Source organism: Lolium rigidum, chromosome 3 (genome assembly GCF_022539505.1).
Source record: "Lolium rigidum isolate FL_2022 chromosome 3, APGP_CSIRO_Lrig_0.1, whole genome shotgun sequence".
Classification (NCBI taxonomy): Eukaryota; Viridiplantae; Streptophyta; class Magnoliopsida; order Poales; family Poaceae; genus Lolium; species Lolium rigidum.
Genome location: NC_061510.1, coordinates 96,847,327 through 96,863,279, shown reverse-complemented (window position 1 = coordinate 96,863,279; position 15,953 = coordinate 96,847,327). Strand labels below are relative to the sequence as shown.

Sequence of the window (15,953 nt, the reverse complement as noted above, 5' to 3'; positions counted from 1 at the left end):
GACCATTTGCGAGATGGACCAGCTCAGGGTACTGTATAACAGAGGAAACGGCCATTTTTACCGTCGATCCCTATTTATGGTGAGGAAGGAGAGCTGAACGATCATGCACAGGCGTTTATCTGGAAGTAGCAGGCCTACCGAGGTAAGGGCATCTCCCAACCGGACAAACTCAGTGACTGTTTACGAGGTTCGCGTGGACCTAAAATACGTCAGGGTTCAGCGGCTCGACGCATAGTGATCGGGCTATCCGCGGAGATGCAAATCCGACGTATATTTACGCATGAGATGCGTCGCGGTGGACGCTGCGTGGACGCGCCAAGTGAGACCGCTCGCTTTTTCACCGGCCCCACCTGGTAGCAAGCCATACGGCTGTATCGAGCGCATCGCTTCCGTGGCCGCCGCTTCGGCGGTCATCGCTACCGCGTCTGCGTCTGTGTCGTAGCCTCCGTCATCAATATCGCGGCTGCCACTTCTGCACGCGCACTGGCGGGCGGCGACTCGGATTTTGCGTCGCCATCGATAGCATCGTGTCCCGCGCGCGTCCGGCCTTAAAAGTCGACTGACATCGTTCCTGCCATTGCCCACACCACCGACACCTCCACTCCCACCCCTCACTGTCGAGCGCCACCGCATAACCATGGGAAAGAAGAAGGACGACTCCGAGGTATCCGGCAGCGGCACCAAGAAGGCGGAGCGGACGAACAGGGTGCCGCTGCCCGTCGAGGTGGCGCGGCTCATGCACAAAAACTGGACGTTGTGCGACGGCTGGCGACGTGCACCTGCCTGGCGGCATAGCCAGCTCCGGGTGCATGTCCCGCCCTTGCCTCTGCGTGAGCTAGGCAGGAGCGGCAAGATCCGGCGTAGGGGGCGGTACCTGCCGCCAGACCTCCGCGTCGATCCCGCCTTCATCGTCGACTCCAATACCTAGCACAGCTGGCGCCTGACCGAGGACGATCCGAGGAGGCAGGCAGGCTTCCTCGGTGACAAGGCTTCCCGTTTGACCGACCACCGCCGCCTCATCGTCGAACACAGCAGCCGCCGGCGCCTCCACATGACACCGACGAGGACTGCGACGCGATAGCCTACCACAACGAGGAGGCCAAGGACGTCAGTGACAACTTCGTCGCCTACATTTTCCACGAATGGCAGGCGTCCATGGAGGGCCGGCCGTTCAACTTCCCGATGATGACCGACGACGAGATTGAGAGGCTCGGCGTCCTCATCTTGGAGGTGGACCGATCGGTGCAGCCGCCGCTGCCCCGGTATGCCACCGGCATCATGCCGCCGGGCCACCTCCACCTCCACCACCGGTGTGGGCTCCTCCACCTCTACCTCCACCGCCGACGGCACCGGTGTATGTTCCGTCGGTTGCTAACTGACCGTGGCCGGTACCGGATTTTGTAGTGCTCGACGACGACAAGGAGTAGCCGCAGACGTTTGTTTTTATATTTTATATTTTCCTTTCTTCACTATATAAATTATGTTTGTTTTTATGTTTAAAAAAAAGGCAAAACCTAAAAATGCGTTGTGCCGCTAAGGTACCCCGAGGAAAAGGGCGGCGATTATTTCGACCATTTAAAGACGCAAATAGACGCGCGCGAATATTTTGGTTGTCCGAAATGCGTCGCCCCGTTGGAGAATCCCTCCTCCGACTCCCGGTCAAACTGTATTTTCATGTACTGTTTGACAAACAAATTCATCGGGCAGCCCGCCATAGATGTGTGAATGTATCATACTATCATAAAAGTTCTTAGAAGTTCTACAGCAGAATGTGTGCAGGGTGGGTTAGCAGTAAAACACATTCGCCCGTGAAACACATTTGCTGAAACAAAGCAAATATGAACAAAATAGCTGTATTGCAACGGCGACCGTTTTTAGTGGCGTTGGAAATACAGTGAACAAAATGATCGAGGTTCACATAGCAACAGGCGATTTATGACGGATCGGGGGGAGGGAGGTCAAGTAGGAAAGCTATTCGAGGTAAAAGTAAAACTGGATCTTACCAGCCGATAGGTACGGCTGATCCGCTCTGCGTAGGGCCCTAGCAGCCCGACTTTCCGCGCCTAATCCTCGTACGGCCCCATACATCTCAGACTACAAATACCCTATTTTGTTCCGAGCAGCATATATTATATCTTTCCATGACCCTGCTGGCTCGGATCACGATGTCACATGTGCGGGTGGATATCCAAGCTCAAATGCCGGCCGGTTCAATCTATTCAGTCTCCTACAAGGCCATGTTTTTCAAAGCTAGCCTAGTGGTAGAAGCGTCGAAGCACTGCCAGTAGGGTAGTAGGACGGGCGGCTTCCAAGTGCACCACCTTTAGAAATGCTCGGAGGTCGAAGAGGAAATTTCAGCCACTAGTAGAAAATGGATCTTTTGCACCGGTTGGTAAGGCTATATGCACCAGATGCCTAACCGGTGCAAAGCCCCCCCCCCTCCTTAGCACCGGTTCAGTTGCGAGCCGGTGCTAAAGGGTGCACCACGTGGTGGCTGCCGGGCGTCCGAGCGGGAGGACCTTTAGTCTGCCACGGCAGAAAAACACCCCAAAACGCTGCCGCGGTAGAATCCCGCTACCGTAAAAAAATATTGAATTATTTTTCACTCCCTCTTTTTTTCCTTTTTTTCAGAATTTCTAATATTTTAGTTATTTCACAAGTTTAACTTCTAGCACTAGCACGCTTAACTTCCAAGTTCCTTTCCATCCCGCATCCAAGTGTTTCGCGCGCATGTGTGTGATAGTATCATATCAATCCTATTAACATGTCGGTCGATGTCATATTTCTTTATTGTTCGAATTTCAAATAATTATTTTAATAAATAAAAGTAATGTTGTAATAATAATCTTGAATAAATAAATAAACATTAACTTTATAATTTGTATTATTTTTAATTATTTTCAATTTTTCAATTTTTAAATTTTTTTTGCCAAACCTAAAACCTGAAAATTTGAAAATCATATAATTTTCTAAAATTAAAAGTAATTTTTATGCAGGATGCAATTATTAATTTTAATTTAAAAAATAATAAAATAATAAAATTCTAAATTTCTGGAAAAAAACTAAAATCTTCTTGCTTTCATATTTTCATTTGGAATTTTTAGAATCTAAAAATTAGCTAACCGGGTAAACCCCGGTGAATTCGGATACAACTTTTTCCCACGATTATTTTGATATATTATACGTTTTTTTCGACGTCGTATGCAAAAGTTAATGCGATTTTTCCATTTTCAAACATTTTTTGCAATAAAAGTGAAAATTCAAATTTGATAATTTTCCCTAATAGTAGGTTGCATAACATACAGGAATCTTCAAATATTTTATTTTTTGAATTTTCTATCATTTTCTTTTCTATTTTACAGTGCTAAAAAAGGCGATCCAGGGGGGGTGGAGGTGCGTGAGGAGCAGAAAAACGGCGATCCAAGGGTAAAAGGGTTCGCGGCTGACGCCAACCCTTTAGCACCGGTTCGTGCTAATGCCGCGGATGGCCCCCTGGACGTCCAGACCGCACGAACCGGTGCTAATGACCCCTTTAGCACCAGTTCGTGCCAAATCCGGTGCAAAAGCTCTTTGGAGCAAAAAAAAAAAAAAAAAAAAACGAAAGTCCTTGTTTCTACTAGTGAGCGCAGTTTCGATTAGGAAATTGGCTGTCAGGCCTGCGCAGTAGCTAGCCCTGCTGTATGTATTTCAGTCTTTTGGCCACAACATAAGATTAGCCACTGGGTTCAACATAAACGAGTCTCTCATGTAGATCACACAAGTGTTTCTTGCAGCAACAATGAAGAGCAAAAAAGTTGATTCGGGAGCCCCCTTGTCCAGCTAAAGCCCCCTTTCGAGCAAATCAATCCGAGGAATTATATTCACGTCTCATCAAAAGACAATTTCGTTATCCAACAGCTAACGTCACTCGTGGCAGCGTCAATGCGCCCACCACATGATTTTTTTTTAAGCTAGGCTAAGTAGCAGAGGCAAGGAAGCACTAGTAGAGTAGTAGGGTTACATTCTTTTTGAGTGACCGAGACATAAAAAAATGAGATTTGCTAGTTCTCAGCTAGATGTGAACTAATTCCGTGCTTAGTTAAGTTTTACACCATTTAATTTACATCGTGATTCGTTCTAATTAAGAGTTGCAACATGAGTTGCAACTGAAATTTGATGACATCATCTAACTAAAAATAAAGTTAGTTCTTAATCGACTGAGAAATAGCTACACCCTAAACAAATTAGACGACATAGGAAATTTTGTTAGTACGTGACTAGTTTTCAGTCGACTAATAACTATTTCGTTCTTAGTCATGACTACTATGAATTCTGAAGCACTTCTAATGGTTTGGAGCATCTTTCTTAGTTGTATCTCTATCCGAAACCGGGAAAAACTCAGTTGCAACTGAAAAAATCTAGTTGCAACTCATGCACGAATCGTGATGCAATCGAACGGTGTAGAATTTAACCGAGCACAAACTTAAGAAAACCCAAATTTGTTATTGTGAACATATTATTTCACAGATCGGTCTTAGTTGTCTACTTGTCTTTGTTTAAACTGGCTAGAGCATGCAATTTCTACACTGAAACAAAAAAAGAAGGGATCCGAAAGGTTTGCTCACTGCACACACACCCTTGTCGAGCTAAAGCCCTCTTTCGAGCAAATCAATCCGGGGATTTATATTTCACGTCCCATCTGAAAACAACTCCGTATCCGTCCAGCCAGAGCGTCAAATCAAGAATCACTCAGACCCAGGGGATGTCAGTGCCACTTGCACTACCCAACGACGCGATGTAGTCAAATAATATCGCCGTCCATTGCTACCAGCCAAGAAGAAGACAGTGTTCTTCTTTTTCGTCCGAAAAAAAGAAGTTCAGCCAGGACAAATGCTATCGTGAGGCCCGGCCCACTAGTCCAATACGCTGCCCAAAAGCTTTACACTCACAGCAATATCCCCAAGGCCCAAACAGCCACCTTATCCGTTTCAACTCCCGCGCGGGGCGCGCGCCGGCGCCTGCCGTGGAGGAAGACGACGACGACGAGGCTGCTGGCCGGCCATGCCTGCCTCCATCTCCATGTCCAAGATTCTCTCGCTGCCACCCTTCTCCACGTCGCTCCGCTTCCTCCACCGTAACGCGATACCAGTAGCCTTCGCTCGGAACCCCGGCGCCCCGCCACGGAGGTACGCCCTGCTTCTGATTGCTCCTCCCCGTTTCTTGGATTGGATATTATTTTCAGAAGCCGATCGAGACAACTGCACACATGATTCTTGCAATTCGTCAACTATTCTGCGTTGCGCAGTTTGAGGTCAAGCAACCGCTTCGCCGGAAGCTGCCACACCGGCGCGAGCTCCGGAACTAGCCTGGCCGGTTCTGGCGGCGAGGGTGCTGCTGCCGGAGGATACGAAGATGGCAGCCTTCCGTTCGTCAATCTGTCCTCGGATATCCTCCGGGCCGAGCTGAGCTTACTCAAGGACGAAGAGGCGCCATCCCCTCTCCTGACCACACTGCCGGTGATCACCAATTCACCACCACTCTGTTTTCCATCAGAAACCTTTCCCTTTCTTCTTGGCTGCTTGTTCTCCACAGAGCTCACAATTTTCAGACTGTAACCGTGATATGAAAATTCAGTCTCTGCAGAAAGGAAACATCAGAGAGGAGCACTTAGAATCAACCTCAGCTTACCCATCCGCCCTGAATGGTAGGAGTACTTAACATTTGATGTCCATTAGGACAATCAAGCAGCGACTGTCGAACACCTTATGTATGTGTCTGTAAATCCTGACCTGCGGCAGCTCTGTACGCGGCCTGTCTTGCCGGAAACGCGACCGAGCACCTATGGAACTTTACCTGGCCTGCCGCCATCGCCACGCTCCATCAGAGCCTCCTCCCTGTTGCCGTTCTCGGATTCTTCACAAAGGTGAGTGCTCTGATCACGCTTCCCTACACCCTACTCACATTAGTTCCTAACTGGAGTGCTGGAAATCGATGCACAGCTCGTCGTCTTCATTGCAGGTCCGTTGGTCGGGGACCTCGTGAGCTCTCTCCCTCAGATTCCCGCTTACCGCTCTCTGACTGTAATTCAGGTGATTCTCTACGTAGCTTCTGAGCTTCTTCAGTACACATGTTTCTTTCTTTCCAAACTTCTCTGCTTGTTTCTGACTTGATTATTCTTGAGTCCTGGCATGTCAGACAGTGGCGCATTTGGTGTCAGCGGCGATGATCATGCACGCTTTCACCCTCCCGAGAGCGTCCACCGCACTGGAGCTGCTCATGCGGCCATGGTTTGCTGTGCTGGTGGCGTCCACAGCCGTCGACAGGCTCTCCTGCGTGTCGCTTGGCATCATCGCAGAGCGTGATTTCGTCGTGCAGGTGAGCCTTCATGAATCGACGAAAACTTAGCTCATGCCTCAGAATTTCATGAACTTGCGGAACCTTTCTCATGTGAAAACCGCTTCGATGCATGATCGAAGCTCGCAGGGCTAGGCAGGCCGGTCGCGCTAGCGCAGGCGAATGCTACGCTCAGCAGAGTCGATCTGATCTGCGAGGTTTGGCATCTCCAGCCGCTCCATCTCTGCATTCTACATTGCGTAATCAGTACTAGTATATGATTTTCTTTTGAAAGAAGGATCAGTATATGTTTTCCATGTGCAGACAGCAGGAGCATCAATCTTTGCATTCCTGCTTTCCAGAAACGACCCGCTGACCTGCATCAAGCTCTCTTGCCTCATATCGCTCTCTGCTTTGCCTGTTCATGTATGATGGTAGCACGATTTTCTCCTCTTCTCAAGTAATGTACAGATGTACAGTCAATTGTTCGCGGGTAAGTTTCTGAGAAATTCCTATTTGTCTTTGAAGATTTTTCTTGTAGGAGCAATGAATAGATTTGCCGATGGCATCTTCGATCACCATGAGCACAGAAGACCCCCAAACGCTGCTGCTAGTTTGGACATCCGGATGATAGGTGAAATAGATACATTCAGTTAGCAGCCTAGAACTGTACATGGAGTTCATCGTGATTCTAGCATCCCTTTCATGTCTGACAGTGGTAGATGCTTGGGTCACCATCAGAAACGGCTGGACAGAGTACATCAGCCAGCCGGTCCTCCCAGCGAGCCTCGCCTACGTGCTCGTCTGCTTCAACGTTGCTCTCGCCCCCGGTGCTCTGATGACCACGTTCTTGATCCATAACGGTGCATGCATCTGAATCACTCTGGCCAGGTTGGGTTTCCAGAAAACACTGAGCTCGCACTGCTGATGCATGCCTGTTCGTGCATTGTTGACAGGGGTGAGCCCGCTGGTCCTTGGCGCATTCGGCGGCTCATCGGCACTGATGGGGATCCTCGCGACGTTCATGACACCGAGCCTCGTCAAGGAGCTTGGCATCCTCAAGGCCGGAGCGGCTGGGCTGCTCGCCCAGAGCGCGCTCCTCGGAATGGCAGTCCTGGTCTACCTGAGCGGCTCCATCTCTCGGCAAGGCACCCTCTTCATCTTCCTCGGTCTGATAGTAAGTCCGGCGAGAGAGCTCTGTGGCGAGAAATGCAGGCGTCTCCTTTGATTGAACCTTTGGTGTTTTGGCTGATGAGGTTCACATGATTCAGGTGGCGTCGCGGCTGGGGCACATGGCGTACAGCGTGATCGGTCTTCAGGTGGTACAGACCGGGAACCCCATAGGAAAGGCGAAGCTGATCGGCGCCACAGAGATCGCCGTTGCCAGCCTCGCAGAACTTGGGATGATGGCGGTGGCGGTCGCCGCTAAGGACGTCTCACGTTTCGGTGCTGTCGCCGTGCTCTCGGCCGCCGCTGTCGTTGCAGCCGCCTGCCTGTACTGTGGCTGGTTAGCCAACGCCACCCACGAGCTGAAAACGCTTTTCCGCTACGGCGATGGCGAGTGAGCTCGGCGTACTGGCTCAAAATGAGGATTGTCCGTACTCACTCAGGGTTTTTCGTCTCGAAAAATGAGTCTCGTTTTTTGCTAGAGGCTGAAACAGGCCAAGATTATCTTTGAAAAGGAAAGGGTAAATACATAGAATCCACATGTCATGATTCATTGAACAGGAAACCAGAAACAGCATGACTTTGCATGCTCTGCAAGTTTGTACCATTTTGATAGATAAGGTGAATGACATAAATACAATTTACCACGAGAGTACCTCTTCGCCATGAATCCTATGCAGTTGATTGCCACTTCTCTCTTAAAAAGTTTTTAGAGCCTCCTATACAGTTGTACTGTCAGGAAATATGAACACATTATCTGCTTCGTATATATGAAACCTATGTGGTGGGAAATTACAACAGAAAGCATCCACAAGGTACAGTTTCGCGGTGCATATTCAACAGAAACACATTAGGTTTGTCCTGTATTCTTAAACAAATGTTTTTCAGCCAAAGTGCCCAACGCTTGAAAAGATGGTTGTGTAAATGATTCCATTATTGATTGACTTGAGAAGTTCAGAGTGAACATTGGCCAGCTAAACCAGTTGCCCGAGGCAACATAATACTACATGGAAGCCTTGAGATTATACTACCAGGTTATACATCTGGACAAATCCAAACGTTTACAGAAGCTCCCCCAGATATCAGCATCAATCAACAAATACAACCAGTAAGCAACTGCCGAATTACAAAAGCAGCAGTACGTACAGGCATGGAGAACCTTGACTTTCAAATTGTCAATCGCATAAAGATTATTGTTTCTTTTCCTTGCTCTCTTCCTCGGCCATGTAAGCCTTCTTCATGTCTTCCAGTATTGCATCATTTGTGCTGCATACATACAAAAGCGCATGGTGAATAACATGAATCTCTTATCTGGCATGCCAATGTTAGTCTGCTCAAACAATGTAACATGCAACTTCCACAACAGAGAAAAAAGAGACAATATGCTCAGCATTTATAGCATTGATCATCAAACATGTTTCAGCATCAGATTTCTCAAATGCCAAATCACCCTTTGGTGACAAATAGCCCATACTCTTTAATCTTGTTCAATGGTTTTACAATCTGTTTAGGCACCGTTCTTAAGATTGCTATTTGGTTAGTACTTTGGATTACGAATAAAAACCTAGAGTGAAGTTGGCTATATTAAATTCTAAATGAACCTGATGTGACAATTTTGATAAAACAGCTTCTAAACCCACATCGACAGCCAGCACTTTTCGCCATGTTAAGGACTAAATATAGAAGGAGACATACTTTCGTCGGTATGGATGTTTCTAGTGTCTAATAGGACCTAATTTTGTAGAATCATGAGGAACTACACAGGCATGAACTAATTTCTCTGATATTTTTTTTGCACATTAATGAAGGCAGAGGAGACCTCTACCTTATGGTGTTGCAAGAGTCCAAAGACTAGAGAGGGATAGGGGAATGTACAACCAGGAGGCAGCCAGGGCAAAGGAGGAAGAAAAAAACAAAAACAAAGACGATAACCCTATGCTAGCAGGGCACTGACCCATTGCATGATACTCTCCCTGACTTTTCACATCCTCTTGAATGATATTAATACATTTTCACTTCCCATCTCACCGTTTGTTTGTACAATATATAAGTATCTTTAACATTATAACATGAAATGACGGCTTATTAGTTTCTGCAATTAGTCTAGAAACACAATGTTCCTATCCTTTTGTACAGAGCATTACTGAAATCTCGTAAAAGCTTTAAGTTTTTTTACTTTAACCAGTGAGACTCTACCTTCCAAATAAAGTTACAACAAGAACTGAGGTACGACTTGCACAATTTGTCCAATACAAAAGATTATAACAGACATATAATGATCACTTACAATTGATGAAGACAGTTATTCAACTCTTTGGCTTGTTTGCGGCATGTCCATACCACAGACAAAGTTCTCCCGCGAGCACACTCGGCATATTTTGAACACAGTACATCACATTCCTTGAGGGCCTTTGCTTTCATTTTGCTGCGCAAAGCTGAAAAAGTGAACCAGAACAGGACACGTTAATTCTTTCACATGAATAAGAACAAGAACCTTTAAATCGTACTTTAAAAAGCATGCTCAAAATTTTCCATTACGATGTACCACTATCTATAACCAAAATGTAATGGAATGCTTTGAATCTAGCAGTCAAGATATGAAAAAGGAAGAAATCATCGACAGGTCCAGGTCCAGGTCCGTTCAGATCCATCATTCAAGGTACTTTTTCAAGTGGGGTGATCTATCTGGTTAATGTTAATGAGTTACCGTTTTGGAACCTTCTCAGATTCCAATGCGGGAAATTTGTCAGGTTTATCATGAGCTTCACCTTAAAAAAAAGACGCGACAGCCTTCAAGGATAGTTCTTGAAGTCCATTAGATTAAAAAAAAAAAAGCTTCCAAGCAATCTTGATTCCTTAGGGTTAGGAGATCTAAAGATTAATATACTCTATAACAGATTCTATCATACCAGGGTTCTCAAATTTCATAAACGCCTAAATAACATGAGCTAATGTGTCAATTCAACATTATGCAAACCACTTCAGCAGTTCAGCTTGTGAGGAAAGCTGGGTGGCAAGAGGATGGTACTACCAATTATGAAATGACTCAATCCTGAACATCAAATTGATATCCAAAGCCTTCCTGGTTTGGTGAAACCGCAACCAGCCAACTACCACTACCACTACCACTCTCTTTAACCATTGCCCGGCACAATATTCCGTTCAGATTGTGCTGCAATTTGAAGGGACACACCAGCGGGGTTCATACCATCCCGATTTCGCACCTACTAAAGAACTAGGACGACCTTTGCATTTTTCAATATTCCAAATCGCGAAGAAATTGAAGCATGGATCTCTGACTCACCTTCCTCGACCTTCTTCTTGACGTGGTTCTCCCTAGCCTCCTCCAGGAACCCCATGGGGCTGCCAGGTATTTCAGTATCTGATCGAGGAGGGGGGCGGCGAGAGAAGCTGGAGTTAAACCCTAGCGGCCTTGGAAGGGGAGGCGGCCATTGACGGGAAGGATTTCTCTCTTTTTTCCCCTTTTCTGGTCGCCAAAGGGAGAACGTGGAGGAGAACTGCGGCACGGGCTATTGGGCTGCTGGGCTCCTTCAGTAGTCTCACAGAGGCCAACAAGATCGGCCCAACTTCTCCAGTTGCTATTGTTATACTCCATTCGTTCCAAAAAAAAAAAAACTTCTCAATTTTGTTTAGATATAGAGTTATATAGACATGTTTTACTATAGATTCATCCATATCTATAAAAATTAAGAAGATTTTTAGAAACGGAGGGACAATATTTTTTTAGAATCAAATGATATTGTCCTAAAAAAGAATGAAATGCTATCAACTGTTGAAAATGAAAATTCATACTGAAAAAATGAAGAAGGAGAAACAGATTCCCATACAAGCCTCATGTTCCAAATTTTGTTCCATAATATAAAATTACAATGTTAATATGTCCTAAAAATAAACAAGCATGTTGACTTCTTCTCATCAGCCTTTGTGTGTGGGTGCGCCTTCTTTACTTGAATAGAGAAAATGAACTTCTTCTCATCGGCCTTTATGTGTTGGCCATTACTAGTTTCAACTTTCCACCACCATTTACATTAGGAACTAACGTTCTTTTTTTTTCTATGTCTTTATTCCGAAACCCCCTTCCTTTTATTTCTTACAAGTATGTTACCACTTTATCAAATGATATTTTCTAGGACAACTCCCCTCTTCCCAAAAGAATATCCTCTAAATTTTAAGCTGAGTTTCCACAAAAGTTTTCTCAAACAGAAACATAGACATAAAATAGATTGAAATAGTCTTGAAGGAGGAATCGATTAAAACCTTCCAGCCAACAATCAAAATGCTGCATTTACTCTATAAACTTTAAATCCTTTATTCTTAACCCGCTTCCACTCACAGGAGCCCCCAAGTATCTCATTGGCGGTTAATGCATTAAAGAGGTAGCCTCCCGCACGACCCCCAACCCTAGCCTCCACCGCACCCCCTCCTCCCGCCGCCGCCGCCGGTGGCACCGCCGGGCAAAGCCCCGGGGGCGTGGCGGCGGCGGGGGGTCTTCCTCTGCTGCGCCGGGAAGCGCCCGGCCTAGTCTTCGCGTGGTGTACTGGGACGGCGTCGAGATGGTGGAGGCGATGTCGCGTCGGAATAAGGGTGCTGGAGCTCGATCCCCATCTCGGCAAGGCCACTTGTGGCGGCGCCGGCGAGCTGCTGGCCTGGTTTCCTCCCAGATCTGCGGATCGGGGGAGGGTGGATTCCCCAGACACGGTCGAATTTCGACCCTGCCGTGGAGTTTGCGGAGTCTGTTCTGAATCGGAGGAGTGCTGATGCTGTTGCCTTCTCCTCGGCCGGCCGTGGTGGCGAGGGAGAGGAAGGAGATGGCACCACTGTCTTCCTTTTTAGGGTTTGTGTTCTTCTGTTGGTTTGCGGCTGTCACGTTTTGCAGTTTCTTCCGGCCGGCCTTGGTGGCGAGGGGAGGAGGCGGTCCGACGTGTCGACGCCAAAATCGGCCAGATGGTCGAGCGTTCTGCTGGTGGGAGAAAGACCCTTCTTCCTCCTTGTCGGTATGATTTGCTGCTGCTGTTTTTCTTCTTCCTCGACGCTGATGCTGGACGGAGTTCCTGGTTTGCCCGGGCGGATGGCCCGGCCGCGGTGTTGGACCGGTCGGTTGACTCGAGTTCCCTTCCTTCCGGAAGGGACACTTTTCGCGGTACTCAAAGCCAAAGATGGCGACGGCTGCTGCAGGCGTGTTGGATTGGTGTCCATGCCCTCTCGGCGCTGGTGTCAAGGAAGAAGGAAGCAGCGTGGTGGCAGTTGTACTGTGGTCGAAGATGATGACCTGCTTGCGCTTGGTTGTAGTTCTTTTTGCTGCAGGGGTCTTCTCTCAAGATTATGGGATGATGACACAGGGCTCCGGAGATCTTCATGGGTTATGGTGGTCTTAGGGTGTTCTAGGTGTTTTTGGTCCTTTGTGTTTGTGTTTCTCTGTGATTGTAGGGTCAACAACTTTGTATCTTTTCGTGATATGAATGCAGAGCAATTCTCAAAAAAAAAAGTATCTCATTGGCCAACACAACAAACCATGTACAATAAGTTGAGCTATTTCATTATTGTGTGGTATTTATCTTGTGATTTTCTTTACAGCTTGACATGCGAGTTCATTGTTCGTATCAAATTTCACGCGAACATGCTTCTATCTATATCTACCTATACAATTTTTGTTTTCCCTAAATCATGGCAACATGACTAGACAAGTTTCCGGAACGGGATCGTGTGTACTAGGTTTCCAAAATTCTTGTAAATGTCTACTAGTACAGTATATTATTTTAGCGAATAAAGGTACGTAGTGTAGCATCATTTCTTGTGGTTCTCCATGCCCAAATGGGACCTGTGCTGATTGGCGCTTTGGTGTTGTTTGCAGCTTTACACAATGGCACAAGATTCTTGGATGGATTATTGCAAAACCCATGGACAAGCGTATCTCCAATTTTTCAATGACCCGACTGGTTTCACGTTCACCAACACCAAGAGCGACGAAACCATGGACAAAACGAAATCGGGTAGGTCGGGCTAATTACGGGAGAATGCTGCCAAGTTCGCTACTTTTGGCACCAACCCCTCCGGGTAAATTGCTCAGTGCTGGCATCACTAACCGCACGGCACGTGCGTTGCGTGGTGCACTCCCACTTCGAAGAGAAGTGTTTCTTGTTGCATATGGTTATTTGACTCTGCATCAACTTCGTCCCGATCAAAAGCAGCCGGGAGTTTCTAAAATAAGTGCAGGCGGATTTCCTTGCGGTACAAGTCTCGGAGCTAGGTTAACTCACAGGGGTGCACTGCACTAGCAAAAGGGATTTGCTGATTGGTTAATTAGTTAGCCATGGCCCGCTGATGTGGAAGTTCTCTGGTTGCTGTCCAGGTTCAGAGATACGAGATACCCGGTACCTACAGCATGCAGCTGGTTAACTACCGGTACAGGTACAGCATGTTGTATTTTTTTAGAACAACCGGCACATATTAGTTGTCTGCACGCCGGATTACTGTACGCATTCTGTATTCTTTTCGTACCTGATTTTGATCGGTTCAAGAACAGGTAGCTAGAGCGACTCTGGCTGTCAGAAATCGATAATTCGCAAAAAGAAAGGCTGTCTGGTCTGACATCCATTAAAAAAGAAGACCTCGTGTAGAGTCGTGCGTCGCTCACAACCCGGCCCATCGGCGACGGAATCCATCAGCGGTTCACCACCGGGGGCAGTCGGGCACGGATAAGGGAAAAAAGCTTCGAGCTTATCCGCGTCAGAGCATCTACAATAAAATCTAACCAGTTGGCTATAAATATTAAAATAATATATTTATGTTTAATTGGAGGATAAGTAAGAGGAGAGAAAATGTAAGTGGACTCTTATGCAAGAGATAGCTCTAGCATGTGCTTTTAGCTAGGCAAGGTGTGTGAATAAAAGATGCGACATTCATTGAAAAATAGTACATTCTTATAGCCAACTATTATACTTGTTGGCTACATATTGAATGTAGATGACATGTCATCTTGCTTATAGGCAACAACCGGCTATTTTATTGGAGTTGCTCTCAGCATCGCATCGCTAGGTCGGATGGAGGCATGGGTCACCGCCAGGATACAGGAGCGGAGGAGAGCGTGCATGGACAGCTGGCAACAAGCTTCGGAAAACCAGAACAATTTTCGTATAGAGAATCGCAGGAATCCATACGACTCATGCCACTGGCGCTAGCTTTTCTGTATAGAACACCACTACTCTGCTTTTCTTCTATTGGAGTAATAGTAGCCCTCCCTACTTTGCTTTCGAGAACACCAATCCTACAGCTTGTAAAGTTTGTGGTCACTTCGTAAAACTCACGCGGAGGCCAAACCGTCCACGGTAAAAAACATTTATGAGTGCATTCTCCCCGGTCACCGACCCACCCTGTCCCCTTCCCCGCAGCCGATTTGTTCATGAGCCACGGTGCCCCTTCCTCGAGTTTCTCCTCCATCCCAACCCTTGTTTCTCGTCGGCATGAGCTTTCTCACCGCCAAATCGAGCGCCTCTCTGCCCATATTCCTTCTTAATTATCTGATTCGGATCGGAGGAGGCACACAACGGTGATTCCTGTAACACCCCATTTTTCAGAACCTGCATTTTTCCTACTGTTTTAAATTTTGGGCCAACAAAAACTTTTCATTTTATGATTGCATGAGTTTTGATTGAGTTCATGTGTGTTCTGGTCTTGAAAATTTCTTTAGGTTTATTAAAATTGGGGAGTTACCTTGGTTAATATTAGAACCCCATTTTAAGATCAGTAGGGTTTGAACCATTTTGTGATTGACTATGACCTTCACCACCATTTCTTTTTCCCTTTACTAAAAACCCTAGCTTTTTGCTGTTGACCATCACCATCCTAATGAGGGGGAAACACCTCCCTCCCTTATTGGGAAAATGATATAGTATCACCTAGGGTTACACCACCACCACCCCATTTTGATTATGCTCCTCCCATATTTTCCTTCATCTTGTGAAATTGCTCTTGGGACACACCATGGCACATGCAATGACATGGACCCTTCTTTTTCTCCCCTGCTCTTTTTCTTCTCTCACTTTTCTCTTTTGGTTTTTGGCCGAGAGACAAGAGGGGGAACTGTCCCCTCTCTTTTCTTTCTCTCTTCCCTCTCTTTTTCTTCTCTGCCTTGGATCGTGGCCGACGCCACTCCCCTCGCTCTGCCCTGGCCCAACCCTGGCCCTCTCTCTCTTTCTCTCTTTTGGCCCAAACCTCACCAGCACCTCTCTCCCGCGCCAAAACCCTAGCCACTAAACGCACGCGCGCGCCACGGTGGTCAAGCGACATGATGGCTCGACGCCTCGCTTCGCCCGCCATCACGCCTCGCCTGCCGTGCACCGCCTCGGCTCCCTCCCTTGCTGACGCCCCACGCCCGACATCACCGCGGGGCCCACGCGTGACGCCACCACCCGCTCGCCCATTGGCCATCGCCACCGCCCACGCCACTGCCTCGC

At 47.1% G+C, this 15,953-nt stretch overlaps 2 protein-coding genes across 2 annotated transcripts; one reads left to right on the top strand and one right to left on the bottom strand.

The window, feature by feature from the left end:
* The first annotated feature begins 5,040 nt into the window (after window positions 1-5,040).
* Window positions 5,041-8,169, top strand: LOC124695225 (solute carrier family 40 member 3, chloroplastic-like). The gene is made up of 12 exons (XM_047228101.1): window positions 5,041-5,165; window positions 5,285-5,495; window positions 5,614-5,683; window positions 5,778-5,902; window positions 5,946-6,068; window positions 6,175-6,354; window positions 6,456-6,530; window positions 6,637-6,738; window positions 6,841-6,946; window positions 7,029-7,175; window positions 7,269-7,489; window positions 7,584-8,169. Exons 1-12 carry the CDS (start codon window positions 5,041-5,043, stop codon window positions 7,875-7,877), a joined length of 1,779 nt encoding a protein of 592 aa, XP_047084057.1. The 3' UTR covers window positions 7,878-8,169.
* Window positions 8,170-8,383: 214 nt separating this feature from the next.
* On the bottom strand, window positions 8,384-10,955 carry LOC124697767 (uncharacterized protein DDB_G0275933-like). Its single transcript, XM_047230310.1, has 3 exons — window positions 10,784-10,955; window positions 9,767-9,914; window positions 8,384-8,745 (listed from the first exon to the last, which is right to left on the bottom strand). Exons 1-3 carry the CDS (start codon window positions 10,836-10,838, stop codon window positions 8,670-8,672), a joined length of 279 nt encoding a protein of 92 aa, XP_047086266.1. The 5' UTR covers window positions 10,839-10,955; the 3' UTR covers window positions 8,384-8,669.
* Between the last annotated feature and the right edge of the window lie 4,998 nt (window positions 10,956-15,953).

Bases quoted from the DNA above. Each gene is read 5' to 3' on its own strand.
- LOC124695225 (XM_047228101.1), top strand. From the start codon at position 5,041: ATGCCTGCCTCCATCTCCATGTCCAAGATTCTCTCGCTGCCACCCTTC. The intron at 5,496-5,613 runs GTGATCACCAAT...ATGAAAATTCAG, and splicing joins CTCTCCTGACCACACTGCCG to TCTCTGCAGAAAGGAAACAT. The intron at 6,069-6,174 runs GTGATTCTCTAC...CTGGCATGTCAG, and splicing joins GCTCTCTGACTGTAATTCAG to ACAGTGGCGCATTTGGTGTC.
- LOC124697767 (XM_047230310.1), bottom strand. From the start codon at position 10,838: ATGGGGTTCCTGGAGGAGGCTAGGGAGAACCACGTCAAGAAGAAGGTC. The intron at 9,915-10,783 runs GTGAGTCAGAGA...TCACTTTTTCAG, and splicing joins CAAGAAGAAGGTCGAGGAAG to CTTTGCGCAGCAAAATGAAA. The intron at 8,746-9,766 runs GTAAGTGATCAT...GTATGTATGCAG, and splicing joins AATAACTGTCTTCATCAATT to CACAAATGATGCAATACTGG.